The following is a 27,659-nucleotide window of genomic DNA, read 5'->3' as shown; positions in this document are numbered from 1 at the left end:
ATGGTGTTTTGGGGGGGGGGGGGAATTTACACCCTAGTGTGAAATTCCTTTGCTCTTATCAAACTACAAATCAGAATGAAACCTTTGCTTGAAACAGTGAAGGCCTGCTTCTCTTTGTCCACAGCACATGTTGAAGCCATATGGTCAGACCCCAACAGCTGGGTAAGAGGGCAGATGTCAGAACTCCACAGCGATAAGAATATACTGCAGTTCAGTGACGTAAGTAGTAAAAGTAGACGCGGAACTGCTTTTGCGAGTTTTTTTTAGTGAGATGAGCACGAGCTTCGTCCTGTCATTCTGGTTTAAAATCAGATATTAACCCAAAAGACGTGTATGTTTGTGTGACACTTTATCTTTGTTGGTAATATTCCCTAAAGTGAACTCTTGAGTACTGTAGGACCTTATGCTGACAGCCAATATTATCAGACAATCATTGACAAGAGTTAACAGACTGTAATAAAAATGTACTTTACAAGTTTGACATTTTATAAAAAGACAAAAAAAAGTAATGTTTAATAACTTTCATGAGACATATACAAACATGACAAATAATGAAACCATTGCACATTTATATACTGAGGAATATTTCTCATGACATGATTGCGTACAAACTGATTTAAAGATAATTGTCAACTTATATATGGAGAGGCTTGCCCTCAGAGAAGCCACAAAAACCCTCTTCACTAATTCAGTTACATTTTACAGTTCACAGCTCGTCTCCTTTCAGCTCTTGTCTGTTGTCTGTTGGGTGATGTTTCCTCATGATGTGGAGCGTTTCAACAACATGACTCATCTGCCCTTCCTCTCAGGACACTGGATTTTGTAGCCCACCCTGTAGGCCTGCAGGTACACACGGGCCTGGTTTGTCCTGAAACAAAACATTTATCATCATTTTACTTATGCTCTGATCCGACTTGACCTTTACATACGCTATAAAAACAAATGCTACTGTAACACACCTCTCACATTTGCTTCTGCAATATGGTTTTGTCCTGAACTTGAATAACTTTTTAGAAATCTAATCGAATCTATTCAAGTAGGTACATGTAGATGACAGCCCTATAATAAAACTCCACCTTTCTGCTACTTGAAACAACTAACCTCACAAAGTACTTAACGATCGAATGTGATAAGAAAACAGGTAACCTGTATTTAGTGCAAAGCTGAACTCCCAGAGGTCCACAGCGGTCAACGTAACTCTCCCTAAATGCCTTTCGTACAGCTCGAGCCATGCTGACCACCGTGGTGACCACAGGACACGTCCTACGAAGCACACAAACACAAACACACATCCATGACAAGAAGTAATAATAATAATTTGAATCACATGGCTTTCCCAAGTTCATCAACAATGTATCATTGTGTCTTTGATATGCAAGTTCCAATGTTGTGAAAACTTCACTTTGCCAATTGTAACAGCAAAATAAAAGAACAGCACCAGCTAAACTGTACGCTGCCTTGAACTGTAACTACTGTGAGCAGGAGACAGACCACAGGTTAAAGAAACGCTGGTGTTATTTGTGACTCTGTTGTTGTTGGTGTCGTTCATACTTACAGTCTCTCACAGCGCAGGCCAGCAGTGCCCTCGGGACAGGTGCAGGTGTTGTGAGGACTGCATGTGGCCCCGTGTCGGCAGGGCGGCACACAGGGGGTGGTCACTGCTGTAGACACACCACACAGCAAGAGCGTTAATGCAACACGACGGCTTAGAAAGGTATTTTAAACACACACACACACACACACACATACACACAGACGAACCCGTTTCACAGAGACTTCCAGTAAATCCTTTGGCACAGCGGCACCTGTTGAGGCCCACACACACTCCACCATTCTTACAAGGTTTCTGACACTGAACAGGCTCTGAGGGAGACAGAACATACAGAAGACAACATACAGTCAAGTTTAAGGCAGAAACATCTATTACTGTTACAGTAGGGAAAATTGGTTATATTATTTCCATTGCAACATCAGCATAATATAATAATTATATCTATTGAGCACTTTTCATACAAGATTTGAAGCTCAAAGTGCTTTCCAATAAAAAAAATGCAAATGCAACACATTAAAACAACAGATTGACACCGAATATAAGCCAAAATAAATAAACAGGTGTTCAGCTGTTTAAAAATGTGGTAGGGTTCTCCATAATTGTGGAGCATAGTTTTTTTTTTTAAAGTTGCGCAGCTTATTTTCTGGTACATATAGTGCGTGCATTTAAAAACCTAGCAGTAGAGGATCTAAGAGCTCATGAAGGAATATGAGACAGATAGCCTGCAATGTAAGCGGGTTCCAAACCATTGGGAGCTTTAAAAACAAATAAAAAAATAAAATCGACTCTAAAAGATGTCGATAAAACCTATTACCTACTTAGAGCAAACAGTGACCTGGAACAGTGGCCAAGACAAGCTGGACTGTGTTTAAGGAGGGAAGCAATTCTCTCTGGCTATTGACTATTCCAGATTTTACTTTTAATTCTAAGCTGTGGTGTTAAAAACGTATTCGAGGTAGAGACTGTATATCCAGCAGCCGTCAGAAAGATCAAACAGTGACTGATTGGAGCTGCTCAAGAATCTGTGCACAGCTCCACCGACTGGCTGCCTGGAGAACTGCACACCCAACATTATTGGATTTTGACAATATAAAATAGAGCCATGTTGTCCTGGACCTTAGGCTGCAACCAACTATCGCAACCAATTAATCGGCCAAATATTTTGTTGATTATTGCTTGTCAAAAGATAGTTAAAAGGCAAAGCTGACTTCATCAAAGACAGCACTTCTATACCCAAATATATCAAGTTTACTATCATATAAGACAAAGAAAAGCAGGGAATCTTCACATTTCAGAGGCTGGAACCAGCAATTTTGTTTTGCATCTTACCTTGAAAAATGATTTAAATCATTTATCGATTCTCAAAATAGTTTAAGCTGCACTTATGACTCCTCGTGAAAGTAGTTGAGGGCAGTTCAAATTAAGAGTTACCTCTCAGATTGTTTCAATTGATGGATTATTTAGAGGACTGGAGACAAAAGTATTTCACGCAAAAAAGTGGCGGGAAAAAAAGGAGAGAAAAATCAGATTCTTCGATTTTTGTTAAGACCTCTTGTTTGGGTCCCAAGGCAAGTTATGATATGATTATATACACATATTATATGCATATGCTCAATTATACATTTTGTATTTTCCATTCCATTTTCCATTTTGGGTCCACAAAGCCATTTTTAGCTCACAATTTGTTATTTTGAAATCTCCCCGAACAAGTGGAGTATCGAAAAGCTTTTATCTCCTTAAGGGGGAATTTGGTATACAGACACGCAGTCAATGACAATAAATATAGAAAAGTACAGCAATATAAAAAAGACAACAAAAATACAAAAAAGTACACGGGTTAATGTAGAAGAAGCCTGAACAAGGAAACCTGTGCTGCATCCAGAGCTGGTAACAATCCAACTCTCATTTTGTTTAAAAAGCCCAATAGCTGATGGGATAATGGAACCTCATATATCAGTTGGTGACTCCTCTGGAGAGGGAAAACCTGCGTCCTGATGGAAGCAAATTAAACTCGGTGTAAAAAGGTGCTGGGAGGGAAAGTGGTGCAGAGGCACCGACAACAAATTCAGCACCTCACCAGAGAAAAAGCCATTAGAAGTAATGCGTTTGCACAAATTAGAACAAGTGGGGAACAATTCTCTCTGACGTTAGCTATACTCCATTTTACTATATTGAAACATGGTTTCTGTGTGTAAAATGCATGCTGATAATATTACAATTGTGTAGCACGGGACAAATAAAACATCGTTAGTGTAATGTCACCTATCTGGCAACGAGCTCCTTGCCATCCGCCAACACAAGTGCATTTGTTGACATCCACACATGTTCCCCCGTTTTGGCAGGCAGGAGTGCACAGGGCTGCAAAACACACACACACACACACACGCACACACACACACACACACACACACACACACACACACACACACACACACACACACACACACACACACACACACACACACACACACACACACAGATAGAAGTAGGTCTGTGTTGAAAAATGAAAGTTGGGGGTATATTGTGGAATCTAAACATGACGTTTCTTAAATTACCCGACGCTTTTTTGTTTTTCCATCATGGTATACGACACATTTTACCAGCCAGTGCTGCTAACAAGCATGGAGGCCCCACGAAGTACCTGCATGCCTGGTGTAACTGGAGCCAGATGTGTTGGTGGGTTTGTTACTCACGCAAGAGGCACTGGGGGCCGGTGTAGTCCGAGGGACACTGGCAGGTATCAGGCCCCACACAGCGACCACCGTTAGCACAGGGCAGCTCACAAACCGCTGAGAGAGAGAAAGAGAGAGAGAAGGAAGTAACCATCTCATAACTGCTAAGGCAACAGTGTTTTCTTCAGCGCAGTCTGCTTTGTTTACTCAATTGAACTTATATCTTCGTTAACAACCGAGGTGATGTACTGATGTACCTGTGTGGCAGCCTGCTCCGGTCCAGCCAGGAGGACACAGACACTTGTTCCAGCGCATACAGGTACCTCCGTGGGCACAGGGTGGGGAGCACATGGCTGAAATACACAATCAACATGGATCCATTTCTCACAGCAACAGCAAATAACTGTGATATCACAATGACATATGTGGTGTCCATATAGAAGAGTCAACGCTTGTACCTGAGCAGCCTTGTCCAGGGTAGCCTGGAGGACACTCACAGCTGTTTGGGGCCACACACACTCCATAGTTGTGACAGTAAGGGTTACACACAGCTGGAAGGGCGGAGAAGTTAATAAGCATCATTTCATTTTAAAATTGAAGCCCTCACAAAAACAAGAATGAAGCGATCCCTTTTGCTACTACTGCTGTCTGCAAGATTCATCATGATCTTCGTTTCTTGCGTGTTTGGTGTTCGACTCACGCTGGCACTTGGTGAGGTCATCAGTTCGCACTTCATACCCAGCCCTGCAGGTGCAGTTAAACCCCCCCGGATGGTTCAAACAGAGCTGCTCACAACCTCCGTTTGTGAAGTCCCCGCATTCATTCACATCTTATGACAAAAGACAGTGGGACAGTTACACAGTTACACATTTTAGAACTGCAAAACAATCTGTATTTTGCAGTCTGATTATGTACTTTGGTGCTGAAAGAGCAGAAAGGCTCGGCTGTGTGCACACAAGCTTATCATCCCAGAAAATGTGGCCACAGCTGAACCAGTCATCCGATTTCCACCCTTCCTTTTAACCCAGCTGCCGTGATTGCTTTTAACGAACCCCTCCCGCCTGGCAAGTGCAAAATGGATGAGAAGTTGATTGTAGCCATTTAAACCTCGCCAGCTCTTTACTGTTTTTGCAGCAATAAATGTTTACAAAATGATGCTCTGAGAATCTTTGTATGGTTGTTTCAATAGATTGCGAAGTCTGAAGGGAGTCAACTGAGTTTATTTTTTTTTACACAATATGTACTTATAATATAATTGTAAAAAACATTGAACTTCTTCTGCATAGATATGACCTAAAACAAAATTTGATTTTCCTCAAAAAAGTGGCACAGAGGACAGAAAATCAAGTCTCACCCACGCAGCTCCTTTGGTTCTCGTCCAACTTCCAGCCTGCCCGACAGCTACACTGGACCTGGCCCTCAGCCCTCACCGAGCAGATGTGCTCACATCCTCCATTTCTCAGCTTGCAGGATGTAACATCTGTTCAATTCGAAAAAAATAAATTTTGAACATTGAATATTCGCAAATGATAAACATTCTTTGGCAGAGCTAAAAACCCGGATTCCAGTTTCTAACTTGTGAAAATTGTTGCTATTTTTTAGCTTATTTTATGGCATTTTTTCAATTTTCTTACACTTCAGAGACAATAGGATTCATTGAGAGTTTTATCTGCAGATTCATTTATAATAAAATAATCTTTAGTTGCAGCCTTAATTATGGGCAACAGTCAAATTAATGGACATTTTTGGTTTTAAAAGTCACAGACGATATTAAAAGACATCAAATAAAATGTATTGTTCTCTGAAAAATGCAATAGCCATATAAGTAATGAGTCAAAACTGTTGTTTATTGAGAGTTAGAATATATATTTTGTGCTGAAGTTCGGTGTGTGGACCATTCTTTAAAACTGCGATATCTTAAGCTACAATGAGATCACGAATAACACAAATCTAAGTAATAAGACCAACAGTTTGATTTAAAATAATGTGATGTCCACACTGTAATGAGAAACATACTGCTGCAGGTGAGGTTGTCTGTGTCTAGCAAAAGAGGAGGCGGGCAGTGGCAAATGTATCCTCCCGGAGAGTTGGTGCAGATGTGAGAGCAGCCGCCACACTGGAGTTTACATTCATCAATATCTGAGGACACGCAAACACACACACAGAGACACACAGAGACAATAATTATGCACGACACAAACACACACACAAAATGAGAATGTGAGATGACTTATTCATGGCAGTTTGTGTGAATCAGCCTGTTTAAACGACTCAAATGAGTAGGTAAACAGTGAAAGCGTGTCGGTGAGTGACTGACCCACACAGGTGTGGCCATCGATGTGCAGCTGGTAGCCGGGCCTGCAGGAGCACTGGAACGATCCCTGAGTGTTGATGCAAATATGCTCGCAGGTCCCATTCAGTGTCAGACACTCATCAACATCTGGGAGATCAGACACATTTAGTTAACTTTTCTGTAATGGCACAACAGGGCTCCACGTATTGTAAGGGCTCATTCAGACTTAAGTCAAACACCATATTTGCAATTCATTTTAGCACTTGTTTCAACAAGCTTGGAGGGCCCGGTGAGTGGGGGTTTTGCCAAAGAGGACCAGTTAATAAGAGGCAGGTTGTTTGGATCAAGGTATCAAAACTGGCATTGGTTTTCGTAGATGATAAGCTGGAGGGAGACCATCCTTTTGATGATGGAACTCCCTTCCACTTTGCTGCAAATTAGGGTTTACAGCTCATTTTGCATGCAAAAATGAAATTCTTCAAGACAAGCAATTGTAAATTGTTTGTCTTGTGTAATTATGTTTATTTTTTTTATCTTTGGATTGAGCCAGACAAGCTGGATTCCAGTCTTTCTGCTAAACTAAGCTTAGATTATTATTATTAGATGTTGTGTATACAGCCTATGGGTTTACCTGTGCAGTTGAGTCCATCCTTGTCCAGCTGGTAGCCTGAGCCACACTGGCAGCTGTACCCTCCTGGTTCGTTGGAGCAGTTGTGCTGACAGTGGCCGTTGTTTAGAGCACACTCATCAATGTCTGTAAACAAGGACAATCCTGAAGGTATCTGGTGAGTGCTGTATGCCCAAGGGCTGCAGGCACAAATGATTAATTGTTTGCATGACATAAGTAGCACTGGTGGACTACTGAGCACCACTAATGTGGAAAACACACCACACACTGCGCTTACCCACCAAAACAAGAGTGTCCGTCTCCATTGAAGCCCTGGTCGCACTGGCAGAAATAAGAGCCAATGACGTTACCACAACGAGCGTTGGTGTCACACCCGTGACCGCCTAATGCACACTCGTTCTCATCTGGAAAGAGAGCGCACACACGGATTAAAGAAAGAAAAAAAAAACAGATCCAAAACTCAGTTCATTTCCATTCAGGAATTATCCTTCTGCCATTCGGGATCATTTTAATGGAAGGCATAACAGCAAGCATTAAAACACGCGCACACAAGTAAGCTGACCCCGTCTGCAGGAAACAGGAGTTTTCCATGGAGGGACGTCGGCACTGATTGCTTACCTTCGCAGTGTGTGCCGTTTCCCTGGTAACCTGGTCGACAAACACACTTGTAGCTCCCAAGCGTGTTCTCACACACACCCTGACCGTCACACACCGCAGGACTCTCCGTACATTCATCCACATCTGGGACGGAGACGAGGGACGGAGACAGAGAACGCTGCATGAAGTATACCACTTTTTCATTCACTTGCTGGGACACGATTTGCAATAAAAACGTTTTATTGCTGAGTAAAAAGCAACTGTTTTCTGTGCAATGCACCCTTGAGGTACTAATTCATTTTTATGTCTCCAAACCCCCCATCAAGTCTTTATTAGGCAGAAGTCATTTCAAAATGTTGACCCTGCAACACTATGGGGAGCTGTTGTATTGATGTAAGACAATATTTCATTTTCCCTTTGTCCAACACCACGTGTGTTACTTTCCCAAATCAATTTAAAGAAATTGTGATTGTTGAAATAGTAAAAAAAGAGAAGATATTACATCTTAAAGATGATCTTTTCCAAACACTCCAGACTTTGCTGGTGATTTGTTTGTTACCGTGACAATTGAATCCCTTTTAAAGCAAGCAGCATGTGTTAAGCATGGAAAGAAGCACATCATACCTTGACACACAGTGTAGTCTGGACACACAGGACCTGAGACCAGAATTGCAGAAGAGTCACACACAAAAAACACACACAAAAAGAAAGCTAATAGAGTATTGGGGAGATTATAGAGGACAAGAGAGGAAATTAGTCATTGAAGAAAAGGCGAAAGAGCGGAAACAAAAACAACGCAGGCAAGCAGCAAAGCAGCAGATTAAAGCGCTCTATCCCTGCAAAGCCTTCCTTCCTGCCAGCGGGAGTCATTAAGTCCGGAGGAACTCAAGTGAATGATGAGAAACACACAACACCAGATCAAATCTGACCATCGATCTCATCCAGCTGTGGTGGCGCTTAATGTCAGACTTACCAACACAGGCTGGAGCCGCTGCTCTGAAGCCTGGCTGACACTGGCACGCAAAGCTGCCGGGAGTGTTCACGCACACGTTTCCCAGCTCACGGCGACACAGCTCCTCGAAGCTGCACTCATCCACATCTACAGAGAAAGAGAAACCAAGAACTATGAACAGGAAGCTTTCAAAGCCTTGTATGGATACGGCGACGTCACGGAGGTATAACAACACCCAGACATCCTGTCCAAGGGTGCTTGGGGAAGACATTACCTCTAAATGCTACAATGCTTCTGAACATACATTGTTTTGGTGTGTAGCGCCACATTCCCCAGTCTTACACACCAGATGTTGACATCAGTCTCACCTGCGCAGCTTTTTCCATTAAGAGCCATTACATATCCTGAAGGGCACGAGCAGATGAAGGACCCAGGGGTGTTTCTGCATTCAGCATCACCCTGACAGGCCTGCAGGCCCGTCACTGCAGCCAGAGCACACTCGTCTATATCTGTAACACCCATACAGTACACATGTATTATGTTCATACGACACAGGGCTAGAATGGTACGGATAATCAACTCTTCCACACATACGGTACATCTTCTCTGCCTCTCTCTCGCTCTCTCTCTCTCTCACACACACAGAGGCTGACGAACCCTGGCACCCTCCAGCACCCATCAGGTAACCACGGCGACAGCTACATGAGTAAGAGCCGGGGTTATTAGTGCAGCTGGCATGGGGACCACATGGTCCTGGCCCCTCTACTTCACACTCATCAACGTCTGTCGAGTACAGAGAGAAGATAATGTGTTGCATCAAACTGACATCACCGCGTGCAACCACTAAGCACATAACACAGGTGCTTCATCTCCTACCGCGCCGATGGAAAACATTGAGTACAGCATTGAAATATCAAATGCAGAATTGTTGGAAAGAAAGCGGATTATAGTCGAGACTAGGGGCAGCCTTCTTCTGAATACTGGTCCTGCTACATTAGGGAAATCGTCTGTTTCACTGATTTGACGATTGTGTTTTTGTTTTGTCCGTAATAACGCTTGAAATTGAATACAGTACTGATTTATTGATGTTCCAACATCGTCACTTCTTCTGTCGCTGACTCTGCCCCTTCTCACCTTCGCACCCTGCTGCCCCCTCCAGAGTGAGGCCCACAGGGCAGGCACAGTTGGCGCCATCCTTCACCATTCCAGATGGACAACCGCAGCCTGCGCTGTTCTCCAGCATCACCTGGTTTCCCAGACACTGAGGAGCAAGAACGGGGCTCGGGAAAACTGTGGTCGTTGAAGGAGCTGCTTGTGTAAAAGAAAAATACAGCAACTTAAGGAGAAGCTGTGAAAAGAGACGCAGAAAAAATGAATTGAAAAAACTCACCTGTGGTAGGTATGGGGCTCGGGGTAGTCTCACTGAGATTTCCGATAACATTTTCAGTCACCTGATTGTAAAAACAGGAGAGACCAACATATTGATTTATGCACATGACATGATCCAACAAGGACATATCTCTCTATTCTTATTTGTCTCTTTAACAGCGTGGAGGGTTTCGGTCACTGGCCTGGCTCTTAGTGAGCTCCGTCTCTGTGTGTTTCAGGACTTCATTTTCCTCAGGGCTGCTCAGAGGCTCCGACGCAGACAGAACCGGAACCAAAACCAGCAGCAGGGCAGAGAGGAGAATCCCGAGGTGAGTCATCATCACCCGAATCTGTGTGGAGATGAGGAGGTGTGTTTACCGAGCCACACGCCGGCCAAAGAAAAAACAACAATGCAGAAAACAACAGTCAAGAGCATGTGACAATTACTATGAAGGTGAATAAGTTTGTGAAATTGTAGGCCGACTTATACGAGTTGTGTGCAGCAGACACACACAGCAGCCATGCAGTGCATGTCCAGGCAGGCACAACAACATAGGGGTAAGAGCACCCTGTTATTAGGTTAACATCAACCCCCTGGGTTGTCTCCACAGAACAAAAGAAACGTACAGCAGCGAGAACACAGCTGCATGTTTTACATTAAGTCAGCTCCATTTGAAAATATGAAAAGCAGCGGTGTTTATATCAAACTTTTGCAAAAATAGACTCTGAAAACCCATAAATGCGTCCGTGGGACGAACTTATAGGGTATAATTATGCGAAACACAAGCTGAGTAAAAGTGTAACAAACTTACCGGGGTTAGATCTACTCGCACTTATGAACGGGTCTGAGATAGACGGCAAGACAGCGAGTTATCCAGATGTCAAAATGATCTTTCTTGTCTTCTCCAGATGCTGAATCGTGCAGGCGCAAGGCAGCTCTCTGTCAGTATGGGGGGGCTGCACGCTGCGGCAGTGACTCCACATCCTGTCCAGGAACTCTGCACTTCCCATTCCGCGAATCCCAAATCGCCGCTAAAGAGCGGCAGCAAGCAGTCAGGCCCCGCAGGCGGCTCCGGGATATGGCCCTGCTGTGAACCCCGACATAGAGGTCAGAACGCAGTCAGGAGGCTCGGTCAGCCGGGGACCGTGGGAGGTCGAAGAGTCAACGGTAAGTTACGCTTTACGCGCCAGCTGAAGTAGTTGTGTACCACTTGTGAGACATCCGTAGCTGCCTACTCATGGAAATATTTCAGCCAAGGTGGTAGCAGTGAAATCATAGACTGTGTAAGAAAGCAGCAATAGGAAAAGCAGTAGTGTGGGCAATAATGCTCATTAAATAAACGTTTTAATCTTGGTTCAGCCATTTGAAGAGCGCTTCAAAAATAAAGTTGATTATTATTCGTATTATATGTAGAAGCAAGTATGGAGCAGGACTGGCTTCACTTCAGATTTTCCTCAGCTGTTTACAGCAAAAGAACAAAGCCACCACCACATTAATGACCATCTTAATCAATTTCATCACTTTTTTTTGCTGTATTGTAAAGTATAAAATATTTTTGTTACAGCCATCATCAAATTATGAAAAAAAACATCAGTCATGTTTCAATTGACCTCGTCTCGGGGTATCTGAAGATCTAAAGCCCTGTTGATAATTGTTGCCTGCACTGATAACTGTGTCTCCCACCTTCGAAATCAAAACACGGAACAGTGATGGAAGCTTCATTCAATTCAAAGCAAACAAAAGCCAAGTGTAAAGAAAAATGCGTTTATTATACGCATGCTGGTTGTTTATTTTTGTGGCTGTAATGGTGACTTTTTAAATGTCTGTAATTGTTTTTATGCAGATGTCAATAAAGACTATAATATCAAGGATAGTGTTATGATGGTTTTATTTGCTTTTCCCCATTGGAAACCATGAAAAATCTTCTAATATTTTGAATGTTTCTCCTCTCCACCACCAGGATCATGCACAGTCTCCTCCACAGTTTAACAGCTATCCAAACAAGCTTAACAACACAATTTAGAATATAACATATAAACTATAAAACTATTGTTAAATGTCTTGGACATGCAGCCATAATGACTTTGATGAATTTCGCTTTTATCACAGATTTAACATGTTGAAAGAGGTTGCAGAGAGCCTTATTGAAGCAGAGTACAATAACATTTTTATTCTTTAACTTGCAGTAACTTGTTTTGTTCACAAGGCATTGAAACATCACAGGGAGAGGCACAATAAAGCAACATCCAAACAGAGAAAGATGACGACAACAACAGTGACTTAGTTTATACATTCAGTTGTAAGTTGATGTTTTGTTTACATAAAATGAACTATTCTAACAAGAGGGTTGTGGATGGTCTCAAAGTGGGCAATGACGCAATAGTTTGCATTATCTGTTATCTGGACAAATAAAAGAATACAAACAATCAAAAAAACAGCCAAATGTCATGAGATCTCAAAATCATTCACCATTGGAAAGTCCACACCGGTTCCTCTATTCTGGCAGAAGGAGCACAGCCAGTAAAAAAAAAAAAAAAGTCTATCATCGAGTTTGGAATGAAAACTTAGACATGGCCGCCAATCACTGGTACTGTGTGTACTGTGCATCCCTTTGCAGACAATGACATGCTCAGAAGCAGTCCTCAGTGAAAGTCCGGTAGCAGAAGACCTACAGGGTGAGGGTGAAGGCTACCACTAGAAGGGAGTGTCCATCTGGCTGCATTTTGCAGCGGGTGACACCACACCATAGCTCCGCTCCTGCCACCTCAGCCACTGCATGTGGACCTCTTTTTGGACCTGTCAAACGCACACAAACACAGATAGAAAATGCAGTGTGAGGCTGTTTTCAAACTAGTAAGATGATGCTGTTGCAACTTACATGCCACATGTATTTATTCAAAGAATTATGTAATTGGTTTATGTTTTTTTACTAATTCAATACGTTTATACAACACTGCAATATACTTAGCATGTACCGAGCAATGGTGCAACATTACGTTACATAAGGCTACAACCAGCATCTCGTTAGCTTAGCTTATGAATACCAAAACGTCACATCAAAATGCATCATTTCATTGAGCAGTTACGTTTGAATATCACCACGGCAATCACGACACATTAGGTAGAGACAAATGTGTTTTGTCGTGCAGTGAAACAGAATGTTTTTTAGAAGAAAAGATGATGTGGGAGACAACCCTACGCCTGCAAAAGCACCAAAGTGTGTGGTGATAATGCAATATGAATACATTACCTTTGAATTCATAAAGGCAAGCAGTGAAGGGTGAAGCAGAATATTTATTTTGGTCATTACAACTGACAAGGCACAGCACATTTACAGCTCGGTGTATTTTTTCTCTCCTTTTTTAGTCATGTTATGTTTTGTTTTTTCACTCATTTATTTGGAAAGTTGGTCTTCAGAATTTATATCAACAATCAGAAGTGTGCGTTAAGTTACAAAAGATTGAGAGCCTCTGGTTTAGCACAGAGACTTGGGGAAACAGGTGACCTGGCTCTGTCGGCCTATCAGCGCCGCTAAACATCCGGTATAACATCAAGTGTAACGGGGGGGGGGGGGGGGGGGGTTCCATCGCAGAAGTCCTTTTATTGGATATTAAGCAATCGAATGTATATATTTGACATGTTATTGGGGTATCGTATAAAGCATCAGGATATTAATCATGGATAATCCACTGCTGTATGTCTTTTAGTTCAGAATCTACAAGAGGATGTCGCTGTAGATTCAATGAGCTAATCCATTCGTCTATTTGAGGATTGAGTGACTTCCAAGTACTACCCATGAGGCCCTAAAGCACAAAACAGACGAACGTGGGTTTAGAGTTATTGTGTACTGAATATTAAACACAGACTGTGTGGGGCTGGAAAGGCCTCATATTAATATTGGTGGTTACATAAGGGCTCCCTTATGCAATGAGGGTAAGAGGTGCTAATTATTTTGCTTTTTAAGGCCCGACAACTGTGAACCACTCAACCCTCCCTGGTATGTGATCTGGGAACACAGGCTTATTATGCAACAGAGCTGTAAATGTATCCGAGTGCTTTGTTGAATATGTTACAGTACATGCTTGAGAGCGCTGTGGCTTGCACTGACCTCTTGATTGAGGAAGCAATAGAGAATCGATACAAGAAGCCCCTGTAAGAGAGATGGTTCAATCATCAACATTTAGGACGAGTCTGCAGCATTAGGTTGCTCATGTGAAGACAACTTAAATAGCAGATGACAAATGAGAGCTGACAGGGTAAAGAATTTTAAAAAATAGATCAGGAAAATCTATTATACTTCTCTTACACAGCCAGCAAACAAGAGTGGAATAATGAATCGTTTGGATTTACATCTCAATAATACAGATCTGTATGATCTAAAGCAGAAGGCTGTGAACCCTGCTGCCTTTCTTCTTATCGTTACACTAAAACATGCCAAATAAAATTAGACATACTTGTTTCATCTATCTTATGAACAAAGCCTGGGTTACAGCAATTTGTGCAAGTATATTCCATACTTATATGGCTCTTCTGTGCCCAATTGATTTGAATCCAGGAAGGGGAGCAGGGGCAAAATCCATTTGGAGAGCTGGCTAGCAAACCAGCCTGTGTGCCATGAAGTGGAGAAAGCCATTTGACTTTTCTGTGGTTGCCATTCATCTTCAACACATGCAACACAGCCCTGCTAAGTCCTTTTCCAATAATTTACTTACGGCATTTCAAGGATATAAGCAGGGCTCTTCAACAGCATTTCATATTAAATCTGGTGTTCAAATTGAAACGTCTATGATAATCTTTTTAGCCATGTTGGTCCAGATTTAATACCTCAACAACTAGGCACACTCATTCATGTCCCCTTCAGGATGAATAGTTATCGCTTTGGTGATCCAAGAATTGACAAAATGCAATTGTAGCCCTTTTGCTACACAAGAAAAACAAAACAAAAACAGCCGTCCATTCCTGTGGTGCATTTCTGAGCATTTGAGAGGAATGTAAACAACAACAACAAAACAAGTCTCTTGGCAATATGATAAAAATCGACATTGGGGAAACATTGTCCATCAACATTGACTGTGGTTGAGCACCAAGCATCATTGATGTGAACACGGAGTCCACCGCCTCTCATCCCACCAAATCAAAAAATGCTGAGTCTCTCTCCATTCACTACAATACACATCTTTTAGGAAATAAGGTCCCATGGTGGTCAACCGGACGGGGCGGGACGACACTCTATGCAGAGAAGAAAAAGGACCTGAGAGGTTCAAGGGCTACTCGTAACAGAGGACATTTCAACATCTTAACAAATTATATATTCCTATTCTATTATTATAAAAAAAAAAAACAACATGTGAACAAATTCAGCAGGGTAGGCCACTACAATGTAGAATGTGTCAGAATGTTGTGTGTGTACCTGGAAGGATCCAATGCACAGCTCGATACAGAGGCGCAGGTTAACGTTGAAGTAGTCGGGCAGAAAATTGAAGACCATATAATGAGTACCAAACAAAGGGATGAGAAGGAGAGTGGACTTAGTCAGGCGTCTGTTGCACAGAAGGAAAGAAACAAGATGCAGGAGGTGAAGCTACCCCAGGGAATCCTCTCGTGCACATCTAATCTAAATGCTGCTCCGGAGAGCATCATGCATGCAGGCACGCCAATCATCAGATTGCAATCAAGAGGATGCTTGTGTGTGCGCGTCAGTCTTCACTCAGAATTATTTTAATGAGGGGAAAGGTAGCAGCAGGTGTATGATTCAAAGTGAGGACAACTAAATATGAGTGCAGATGGGCATGTTTTCCTTTTTATGTGCAGGGGAACAAATCAAGTTACCTGGTGCAATCAAGTCAAGCATCACTCAATTTATACATGCCTTTGGTAGGTCAGTTGTAAGATTTGGATATGCATTATGTTCCGAAACACTTTCAGACAATTTAGGAGCCTATTTCAAATAGAAATTCTAATTCTGGGTCGTGGAACGCTACACGTGGCTATACTGACTAGTTAGAGCTTCAGTAGTGACTGAATGAATGATACATTGCAGACTGTCGCGCATCAAAAGTTTTAAAACGACTTGCATCTTTCCCGACATCGAAGTGTCTACTTATCAGAGATAAATAAAGTCACACGGACGCAACTTTGAAAATTCAAGAGAAAAAGATGAAAGCAAAATCTGATAAAAGCAATAAATGCTGTAATGACGAAAGTATGAGAAACCGTATCACTGCTGAGTTCAGCCACTCATACTGTGTCTACATGTGTCTGCAGCCAAAGCGTTACCTGTACTGAGAGGAGTTGTTGAAGTGGATCAGCCGAGGATTGAGCTTCTGTATCAGGATCCTGATGATGTTCATGAAGAGCATGAAATTGACCTGTCGATTGAAAAAAATCAAGAAATGTTAAGCTTTAATGAGATAAAATGGCAAATGTCATGATTGAATGTCAGGGCAACAATATGGGCAGCCCAGTGAGTAATTGACTAGTACAAGTGTGAGGGCAGCCTTTGACAGTCTATTCAAGCATGCACAAAAGACGTTTTCCTTTTTTACAATTTCTCCGAAACAGTCTAAAAAAAAAAACATCTGCATAACACTCTGCTAGGTGCATAAATAACAGTTTTGTCTGTTTCGGCACAATGGGAGTATTTACCGCAATAGACACAACAATTGGTCCCTTGATGATCCACCAATAAGGCGAGTCCTCGTTGATGTCCCAACATCTATATAGAAAGACAACTTTGAAATGTGCTCTTTAGCCGGTCTGCAGAAGTTCTTTAAGGGTTTGATGTACAATGACTTCAACTGACCGTATGGTAAAAGTCAACTCATAACCAGCAAATACTAACAAGTACAAAGTGAGTGCAAATTAAAATAAATAGTGTAAAGGTGTAAACGGTTAACCTTCTCTCCTCACGGTGTGTTTTTTCATCGAAAAGCTATTCTCTCCATCATTACATTATAGGAACATTCACTGTGGCTCTGTTTGTCATTACGTCTGTTGTAGTGTGCCATATATATATATATATATATGTGTATATATATATATATATATATATATACACATATATATATATATACATATATATATACATATACATATATATATATATATATATATGTATAAAAAATAAATAACTGTGCTTGTGGAGATAGAAGTGGTACTGGAAGTTTATACAAACTCTGTGTCCTCAAAATACACCCTGGATCCAATCCACAGGACGATGAAGAGCACAGGTACACCTGTGGAGAAAAGCAAAACTAATGTCAGTGAAGTGCAATCAATACACACCGAGTTGGTTGAGTCTTAATTAGAAACTTTTCTAATATCTGTATCCAACCAAATACATTAGAAGGGACTGCCACAGGGAACGTTTATTGAGTTGGTTCGGTGATTACAGCTGATGACACCGAACCAGGGGACTTTCTGTCTGTTTTATAATATTAAGTTGGGGATATCGGCCGATGGCGGTCAGTCTGCTTCTTGTTGTCCCTAAAGGCAGCTGTGAATCTCTTTTGAATGACAGAACTGCAATAATAACTGTTGACCTCAATGGGATTGAAGTTAGTTATCTGATTTTGGAGAATGAAGCATAATTCACAAGTCATCTCAGGCCCACTTGGCATGAGGTTGATGAGAGTGGTAGGTGTGATATATTGCACTGTGTTTGGCATTTAATAATAAATGCTATTTGGAAGTAATTAGAGGTAAAACCGTCAAACTCTCCAGTGAGTGACCCTGTGGAGACCTAAAGTAAATGTCAATTTATTTTTAAATTTGAAACTGCAAAGCTGCAATGTGACTTTTATAATACAGAGGGATGACGGCCCCAATTTAATTCAGTGTTCTACACTCATTTGTAGATTGAAAAAAAATGAAGAAACCTGGTAAGTGAATTGATTGCAACACAAGGAGAATAGTTTCCGAAATACAGTGTTCAGTTCCAAGCCAGGTGCAAGTCATGGACTAAACCCAAACCACACACAGAGAATGTCTGCATCCCAAGAAGAAGAACAGTCCGCCGGAGCATCAACCCATCGGTATGCTGATAAAAAACACATCTATTTTCTAAGATCAAAAAAGCAGAAACTCATGATGCACATAATGCATTAGCTCACACAAACCAATGTGGACTTGCGTGCACTTGTACATTTTGCAATTTGCATTGATAACTGTCTGCTAATTTCCTTTTTCTCTAATTGATGTGTAACTCACCTTAAGCCAACATAGATTAGATACAAAACTCTGTAAAATATCAATCATCCAGTCTTTTTAAGTCCACTCAATTTGTTATCCTTGCATCTATCACCCACACATGTTTCATACCCTACTTTCAGTAGTATCAGGAGTATCATACAGGATACTATATTTTGTGACATCTCATATTGGAACAAAAGTCTGAAGCTCAGCATAACAAATGTCGAGGAAATCGCATGTCAAGATCTCTCACCCCATCCCAGCAGGGTGAAGCCCCACAGGCATCGAAGGCTGTGATAAAAGGACGAAAGCAGCAGGGAATTGAGGTAAAGCGCCTCCACCAGGAGCCAGAAAAAATTGGACATTACACAGTAGTGACAGAAGACCACAGAGGCCTTACAGGCAAACTGGACAGAAAAAGACAGGAAGGAAAAGAAGGACAAAGGTGAATTGTAAAGGGGGGGATAGTAAGAGAGAGGTGCAGTTATAATACGATGAGAGCCATAAGGAAGCTGCCCAGAGAAACTTCTCAACACAACCAAGAGTTGCTCTTACTGTGGAAAGGGTGCAGTGGTTGGTGTCCTCACTTGAGAACAGAGTCGCATCCTTGATGAACACAGCCACAGCTTTCAGGATGAATGTGACGAAAAGCTGGATGTGGATGAAGTTCCTGGCACAACGCAGCCTCCTGTTGAAAGATCAGGCACTAAATGTACTGTAGTGTTGTCTGATGCACAAAAATGGCCAAGCAAAGCGAGATATATGTATGTTCTGCATCACAACACATTGTCACACCCCAACTAATACCTACAATGCCTTGGTGTGCATGGTTTTTGACAGGCCGCTGACACAGTAGGATGTCAGTTAAGGGACACGGAGTGGGACAGAAAAATTTTAAAAGCAAACTAGTTTGCAACAAAATAAAACAATAGAAATGTACAGTATGAGGAACAAAACAATAAATACAAATGTAAAAAGAGATGGAAGTTATGGAAGGGGTTTCAAAGAGATTCTGTTACAAACGGATGCATTAAAAACTGCACACCAGCTGCACTGAGAGAAAAAGAAACCATTAATTGAGAGGTTGTATTGTTCTACAAGCTCCTAATCTTTTAATCCAGTGACTCACAGAGCTGAGTGATGCGGGGAGATGAGGAGATCACTGACATTGTGACAATCAGTTGCTAAGTGGACTTATAGCATCTGTTGACCCATGTCAGTGAGGGTCCAAATCCAAGACAGAAAACAATTGGAACTGAGAGGAACTAGACAGATAAAGGAGAAGCACGTCAGGGATTATGAGAGGGAAAATGATGGTCATTTTCTTGCATCATAACACATGACAACTGATTTCATGACTAATGTTTGGTTTTTACTTTGGGTTTCAAGGTTAGTGGCTCTAAAATGACTTCTTACGACAGCATCGCTTTTCATTTTGGGATATATGATTATTTTCTTTCTTGGTTAGATGAGAAGACTGGTACCTTTTTTCCGTGTGTACGCTGTATGAACAATTGATGTAATGCAAATACAATTTAAGAGTTTTTTACATTTTCATTTGGGTACAAATGAAACAAACAAGATATATTGTTTATATGTAATATTTAGAGGTGTTGGCTGGTGGACCTTTTGTACTTTTGGCAGGGCCAGTTAAAAGTCTTTATGCTAAGCTAAGCTAATCACCTGTGGTGTCAAAAATGCAGGAGTATTTCCCAAAATGTCAAACTGTGCCTTTAATAAACTACACTAGGACATCACTTTAAATGTGTCAAAGCTAAAAGCCCAAACAAACGGCAGATATTATTAAAGGTGTTTTATTAGACCCAGGACTAAAGGTGCCTTGGAATAAACCTTTTAGTTTACGGTACAACAATACTGTTGTGATTGCTATTGCTTGGCTCTCTGTGGTAAATGGAATGGCCTTGAGCTTACCAAAATGCACTGGTTACTGATGAAACAATGACAAAAAGTCTGTCTGTCTTCTCTCTGGACAACCACGACTTATTTTAACGTCATCTATTCTTACCTGAAGAGCAACAGGATGAACACAGCCACAGCCAGCACCACTAGAGAGATGCCGTAGCCGACGGTGTATATCAGCTTCACTGTGGCGAAGTACGACTGCTCTGTCTGAAAGAGAGACCAGAAGGAAGATGTTGTATGAAAGGACGTTGTGCTCCAGTGTTGAGGCGTTTAGAAATGCTGTGAGGCCTGAAATAAATCGAAATTACACCAAATTGCAGACAATGACTCAGCTGTACTTAAAAGATGAAGGCGGCGTTAGAGCGAGAATGCTTTCTCACTATTTTGAAGGCGAGTCAAATGGCAGTATGTCTGGACTAGACAACTGAATTGATTGAGAAAGCGCATAAAAAGCTTCTTAATTACAGCAGAACTTGTAATTTGTGACTTTTCTCCCTGCTATTAGAAGACTAAAAAGGTCTTTTTTTTTTTAAACTCAAGACAAAAGAGCTGTGGAAGTTCCTTATTGCACCAAAAGTGATTTTCTGAGAATTATCCTCCAAAAACATTGTTCAGTACGATTAAGAGCCATTGTCTCTTTGTGAAACAAGATAATTTCAGCTATTACCTGATACGGGTTTATGTTTTCAAATGAGGCACATTAATGCTTGAATACATTTTCTTTTCTGCTCTTGAGAGATGACGAGCCAGGAGGCATTTATACTCAAATTTAAACGATCCCAAAATGAAACAAAAAGTCCCTGCTTCTATTTGTTCTTTTGCCGGTGGTTGTGTCCTTGCTCCTGTTGCATCTCCTCTTGTCCTGATCCTCTGTGCTCTCTATTTCCCACTCTCCAGTTGGACCTCTTCATCTGCCCGCACACAGAAGAAGCTCTCACCTCGGGTAGGTCATCATCCACACTGCAGGCGATGTGGTACGGTGGGAAAGCTCTGGCCCAACCTTCACTGGTGCAGTTACGGCTCACTGAACCTGAGGTGAAAGGTCAGGATATCCAAAAAGATCATCTTCAGAATCGATTCACAAACTTGTCAAAAGATAGAAATTGAATGTTCGGTGATTTTGGCCATCACACAACCAGCTCTGTGATCAAACAACCTCATTGAATTCTCAGATAATCGTGACCGCTCGCTTGTTGTTGACGTGAGAATCTTGACTGCAGCATTTAGCTCAAAGCACCACTGTGCCCACATACAGCCTCACAGGGCCAATCGTGTGGATAGTCTTATTTCGACAACGTTGTATATTCTTAACGACACATAACACATGTCAAGGTACTTTGTCGAATTCAGTTTAACATTCCTATGGTTTTCAATATCTGCGTACACTCCCAAGTCTGCTCCTTTACCTGTTAAGACAAAAGATTTCAGATTCCTGTGACAATGTAGCAAGCCTCGTCACTAAGAGCCGCCATGAAGCTAAGAAAACATATCAGTAAACGAATGCCTGAACAAGTAAATAAACAGACACTTTATGAGCTAAAAATCAAGAAAAAAACAAAACATACTTTGATTTCATTCGAGCAACAATTTCACTTTTTTGACTCACTGTTGAAAACGCTGGTCTCGTCATTATCTCAGCCCGAACACCCTGCTCACCCCCTCTTTCACCATGTGACCCTTTACTCACCTGTGTTGTTTTTGAAGAGGGAAAAGACGGCAGGACAAGCTCTTTGGACTGCTTCCCCAACGGCTGCATGCGGCCAGCAGGCGACTGCATCCCAGAACGGACGACAACCTTTTTTTGTAGAAGAAGAAAGAAGGTTAAAAAAAAAAAAGGTAGGTGTGTGTGTCTGTCGGGGTAGTGAATCAGAACAAGAGATTACATAAACACATTTATATGCAATGTCATACACCGCCCCTCGAAATGAAATCCACAGTTTAAATATATACTCATGGAGTGGAGGTAAATGGGGTGTATCATGCACAATACCTCCAACGACATACCTCAATGCCATAACATCCCCCTCTGTGTAAATTGTATTACAACATTGTGACCCAGACCTTTATCTTGAGATAGATTACATACATAAAGTCTGATGCAACTATCCTCAATGGTCTTCTCTACCGATGCATCACAGTGACAGATAACCCAGTGCGTTTTCAATCTGCAGTTGGGACGACCTGACAACTAATGATTCTCTGGGAAGCATTTATTCCAGCGTAGACCGTTGTACTTAATGTGTAACATTTGCAATATATTTCATATCACAAGTTCAGCCACGCCCGGATTTATATGAGCTACTGCTGCAGAGTGTTTTTGAAAATGTAAAACACACCTTCTGTGCTTCTGTTGCCCTGCTCTGCAATGTACTGAAGGCAGTGACGCTCCTCCTTCTCCAGCTGAAATATGAACTCGCATTCAGGGTGCAGACTTGACAAAGCCTAGAAGTAGGAAGGAAGAAAAGGGATGATTGGTTAGATACAGCCAGTCAAGCGGAGGACACAGCGGCCACTCATTCTGCTACTCCATGAAAAAGGCATTCCATGTCCTGTGTACGTCAAACTCTAAAGGGCATCGAGTCATCTTGCCCTCAGCAGGAAATGCTTTCGCAATAAAACAGTAACCTTTCAGTCTGTTTCCATCAGTGGTATTAAGCAAATACCAGAGACGGGAAGCTCAGAAAATTCATTAAATTAGTTTGTTCCCAAGGACGCAGACACATTCCCAACAACTGTGCGCACCATCCATTTAGCACTGCTCAGAGCTCCTTCTGTTGTTCTGACCCCGCTCATCCCTTCATTTAATGATGAAAATAAACAGAATAACTGCATTTGCATTTGACTGACATTGATGTGAGACGACTGTCGCGAAAATCGAAGGACAGACACACAGAGAGGACGGCCGTGCTTTGATCATTGTCTAGAGGGAAGCATTACTTTCTCCGGTTTTGAAGCACAGTATGAATATGCATATAGAATTTGTCAGAATGGGTCATTTTCATTTGTGGTGACAGGTTTTCAGATGATTGGTATGCCACAGAAAAGAAGACAGCATACCGCCTAACAATGTGTGTTTCCTGATAAAAGTCTTCCGTGGTATTGCTACTGAAAGAACCTCGTTGCTTACTTTTAATTCACCTCCACATTTTGGCATCATAACATATCTGCTTTCTTTCTGCACCCTGATTTTTGATCTTTAATATTTAGGCAAGGGAAACACAAGAGATTTGCTTGCACATTATAAAATATAAATTTATGTTCATTTCTGCTTGCCGATTATAGTTAGACTTTAGTCATCGACTTAGAATGAAACACAACAATTTGATTTGATTGGGTTTTTTGATTAATTCAATTACTCAGCCATTCTGTTGCCGAACGAAAAAGAAAATTATCTCAAAAAGATAATCACAGAGTTTAGCACAAGCTCCTCTTGTCCAGTCTCTGCGTGGGCCGTGAAGAAATCATCATCTAAGGTTTGTGTGTTTGTGGGTGATTTTTACCCATGTTGTGGGGGTTTTGCCTTCCTTATGGGGACAAACTGCACACCCCCATAAAGCAAACCAACACATTTTAGGGTGACTTAGTTTAAGTTTAGTTTAAGGTTAGGTTAAGGTTAGGCGCCGCTATAGGCTAGTAGCGGTAATGGTTAGGCTAAGTCTCCAGGAAATTCATGTAAGTCAATGGAATGTCCCCAAAAGTCATGAAAACACAACTGTGTGTGTGTGTGTTAAAAAGAAGAGAAAAGCAAATGCAGATTACTCGAAATTTCAAAATGCTTAGCATTTAGTTTCCGCCATGCTGAGTAACTTTGAGGCTGCTATTTCAGTACAATAGAAAAAGATGAATAAAACACAGAGGACAACAGGGTTAGGGTTAAAAACAAAACCGCTTGGGAAATTGAGAACAAAATGCAGAACGTCTACTGGCAGTGCACTAACAGGATGTTTGTCCAAAATGTACACATTTTTAATAATTAAGTAAAAGACGTTGATTTGTGAGGTTCCAAACGGTATACAGATTTAGATTGAAACATATTCATTTCTTTTACACATTGATTCATATTTCCATAAAGTGTCAGAAGCAATATCCAATCTTCTAATTCAATCAAGCTATTGTTGAACTGGTGCCTCTTACAAGAAACAGTCTGTCTTTAAGATTCACGTCAACAGGAAAAGCCAGAGCATTGGAAGGATTTAAACCAAAAATACTAGTTATTCAATAAAGACTAATGCTGTAAAAATAGATAACCATAGGTGAAATGGATTTAGACCGCAACACTTCATTTCTGTTTCTACACCGCAATCAATCACCTCAGCCTTTTCTTCTCATTTTGTGTCTTAAGTGTGAACTCATGGACCATCTCACACACTCTCTCTCACACACACACACACACACACACACACACACACACACACACACACACACACACACACACACACACACACACACACACACACACACACACACACACACACACACACACACACACACACACACACACAATGGGGCTCTTATAAAAAAGCTTGTTTGTGCAGAACATAACAAACCACTTTGGCAACGTGTCAAAACCACCTACAGAAAAAAAATGATTGAACACAATCCTCCCAACAGTTTTTAGATGGGAAAAATGTTTTCTCCTATTTTCTTTCAAGCTACTGTGAGGAACCTTTCATTGTGTCTTGACTTGGTCCGCAGTGGGGTGGTCGCTGCCTGAGTTTCTGGTGAACCCGGATGCTTTTGTCTGATCTGAATCTTCTCGCTGATGATGTTTCCTTATTGAACTCATATAGAGTCATCAGTATTAAATGTTTCATTAACAGTTAAAAGTTCCTCACAGTAACTTTAAATAAGTATCAAACATACAACCTCTCAGCACCATCTCTCCCTGCATCAATGAGGAACAGACGTGTCGGAAGAAACCTGAGCAAATTGCTGCCAATCCTCTTTGTTCTTAACGCAATGCCAATCATTTAAAGAGAGGCGCCATTTCGCAATTTACGAAGCAATTACTGCTCCGCCTGTTCAAAGGAAGGCGAGGGAACCGTGAAAAAAGGGTTTATCTTGCCTCCTGCTGAGATGCTAGATCTTGCAGCGAGTGTGCTTCAAGCTGGGACATGTATACAGATGTCCAGGTATATTGTTCTCTGCCAAACTGTGGCTCTGTTATTATAATTCATTGTTTGAGCAAGTATGAGAAGAACAGCACCACAGTTAGGGCATTTGCATTCAAAGCAGAAACACTTTGTTACCATAAAGCGCACAAAAGCATCAGCTAAACAGCACACTGTGTGTGAGATGGGGCTCATGTACTACACATACCTTCCCTATTTATATGTAAGAGGATACTGTGAAGACATTTTATTCTAAGAATGTTGTGCAGTTGAGAGCAAAGCTTTGAGTAGCAGGGGATGAGGAACAAAGCAAGAGGTGGCTGATGACGTGCTCATGCGTTTTAAGGAAGGAAGACACTAGCATGAATTTAAGAAACAGAAAGAGACAGAGACACAAGGAGAGAGGTGTGGGGCTGTCTGGGTACTATGAGCCGTTAAACTAAATGCAAATCCAAAGGCCCCTTCACGCTGGCAGGTTATGTGCAGTCTGCTGTAAAAATGCTCTCCGACAGGTGAAGCCCATTACCCACTAACCAAAAAGTGTCCATCAAACTGGGCTCACTTTGCAGATGTTGCCTTATTTTTGACAGCAAATAAGGTGCACTTTTATGCTGCCGCCATGGTACTGTGGCACGGGATGAAAATATAAAACAACCAGATATCAGAAAGAGATCACAGACACGGATCACTTTGGAAAATGTGATTAGGTTTCTTGCTATGAGAATATTGATACTATTCTTATATCTGTATGCTAAATATTAATCTTGAACTAGCAACTGGTTAGCTTAGCCGAGCATAAAGACTGGAAAGGGAAGCAGCGAGCCTGGCTCTGTCCAAAGCTAACAAAATCCGCTAACGAGTACTTCAGTAGAAGCGTAAAAAGGACAAACTGTGTTTTTTACAGTGGTGTTTCGTGCCAAACTATTTCTTGGCCAAACCCTAACTTGTCAATTAGCGAGCTGTTTCCTTCAGTCTTTATGCTAGGCTAAGCTAACCGGCTGCTGAATATAACGTTAGCTCAATATTTAGTCGTACAAACATGAGACTGGTGTTGATCTAACTCTTGAAAATTAATGACTCAAATTTCTCGACATTTTCTCAAATGGCAAATATTTTTTTAATTGACAACTGTGTCAATTCAGGTTTATTTTTTCACCATACAGCCAAAAAGATGCGCAGACAACTTTTTTTCTTTCTCCTGTGCTTCTTTAGGTGCAACAATTCTGTCATATCTGAACATTCAAAAGAGGCAATGTACTAGTTTCCTTGTTTGTGTTAAAAAAATAATTTCACTGCAGGTTAATAGACAGGACATTCTGATGTAGCATTTCAAAATGAAAGCCCTTCAAAATCTCATTGTTGAGCAAACTTCAAATCACATTCATGAGACAATTTGTCTAATTTCAGATTATATTTGAGAGGAAATGGTGCTACAAAATCATGTCACAACAGGTTAATAGCAGACCACCTCAAGGTGTCACTCAGAGAGAACCAGGACATTCTCCCAAATGTAAATTACTGAGTACAAAGTAATAATAAAACAATGCATGATGCTTGCCCTACTGCTCATTTTGATCCTGTTCAGTATTTTAGCTTTCTTTGGTTCTAATTTTACATGTGGTGCGTTTTATTGTTAATACAAATTTAATTTAACAGCTGGCTGAGGGAGAAAAGTTGTAAATCAGCATTTTGGCTCACACCTACACATTTACAGTGGTCAATGTGCATTGTCCCTGAAAGTAACGTTATATAAATAAAAAAAATGATGCCGAGCGCGCACACAATCACCCAGACGCACGCACGCACGCACAAGCTTGTTTTGATAAGCTTATTTAACACCACACGTCATTTATATGTTCAATAAATTGCAAGTATAGACAGTAAGAGAACGGTACACGAGAGAAACGTTCGCAAATACATAGTTTAAGGTGTTCATTCGTCATCTTTCATAAATAGTTCGCAATGTTTCGTTTTTTTATTTTAAACTATTAAATGTCCTGCAAAAGAGAGCTTGCAGTTTTCCACGTGGCAAACATAATACTTTATCTTTTTCTTCCATTCACAAAGGTAAAATTAAAGTAAATCACTCACAGTTGAAGCCAAACACGTGGAGAGAAATATCCCTGTGAGGTGGAGACAGGACATGTCGTGGGTTCTCGCGTTCAGTCCAACGTGGCGCTTTCATCAATGAGACTGCAACACACACACACTCCTGCCGGACGGGATGCTGAGACTTTCTCTCTGCCCAGGTGTAAAATACAACATTTGTCAAGGACACAACAATCAAAATGTAGCATGTCCTGTGCGTATTTTCAGAATAAAAAGCTATCGGTCAGAAATGGCTCTAAAAAAAACTATTTTCCATTGATTTC

At 41.3% G+C, this 27,659-nt stretch overlaps 2 protein-coding genes across 2 annotated transcripts; both read right to left on the bottom strand.

The window, feature by feature from the left end:
• Positions 1-659: 659 nt before the first annotated feature.
• Positions 660-10,400, bottom strand: LOC306776542 (uncharacterized protein; the record flags this gene model as incomplete). Its single annotated transcript, XM_079267255.1, has 21 exons — positions 660-868; positions 1,147-1,263; positions 1,556-1,661; positions 1,762-1,863; positions 3,815-3,910; positions 4,246-4,341; positions 4,482-4,577; positions 4,683-4,775; positions 4,925-5,053; positions 5,579-5,704; positions 6,241-6,363; positions 6,542-6,664; positions 7,149-7,271; positions 7,427-7,549; positions 7,764-7,886; positions 8,716-8,841; positions 9,063-9,203; positions 9,352-9,477; positions 9,829-10,002; positions 10,085-10,145; positions 10,266-10,400. The coding sequence occupies 21 exons, from the start codon at positions 10,398-10,400 to the stop codon at positions 790-792; spliced, it is 2,418 nt and encodes an 805-aa protein (XP_079123381.1). The 3' UTR covers positions 660-789.
• A 2,322-nt stretch (positions 10,401-12,722) lies between these two features.
• On the bottom strand, positions 12,723-27,432 carry ghrhrl (growth hormone releasing hormone receptor, like; the record flags this gene model as incomplete). Its single annotated transcript, XM_079266587.1, has 13 exons — positions 12,723-12,859; positions 14,172-14,213; positions 15,474-15,603; positions 16,340-16,431; positions 16,709-16,778; positions 17,238-17,298; positions 18,507-18,660; positions 18,809-18,941; positions 20,280-20,383; positions 21,115-21,206; positions 21,864-21,971; positions 22,513-22,618; positions 27,379-27,432. 13 exons carry the CDS (start codon positions 27,430-27,432, stop codon positions 12,758-12,760), a joined length of 1,248 nt encoding a protein of 415 aa, XP_079122713.1. The 3' UTR covers positions 12,723-12,757.
• Positions 27,433-27,659: the final 227 nt, after the last annotated feature.

The sequence above is a fragment of the Melanostigma gelatinosum genome (assembly GCF_949748355.1).
Source record: "Melanostigma gelatinosum genome assembly, chromosome: 4".
NCBI classification, from domain to species: domain Eukaryota; kingdom Metazoa; phylum Chordata; class Actinopteri; order Perciformes; family Zoarcidae; genus Melanostigma; species Melanostigma gelatinosum.
The sequence above is the reverse complement of the archived record's forward strand: the minus strand, read 5'-3'. Positions and strand labels throughout refer to the sequence as shown.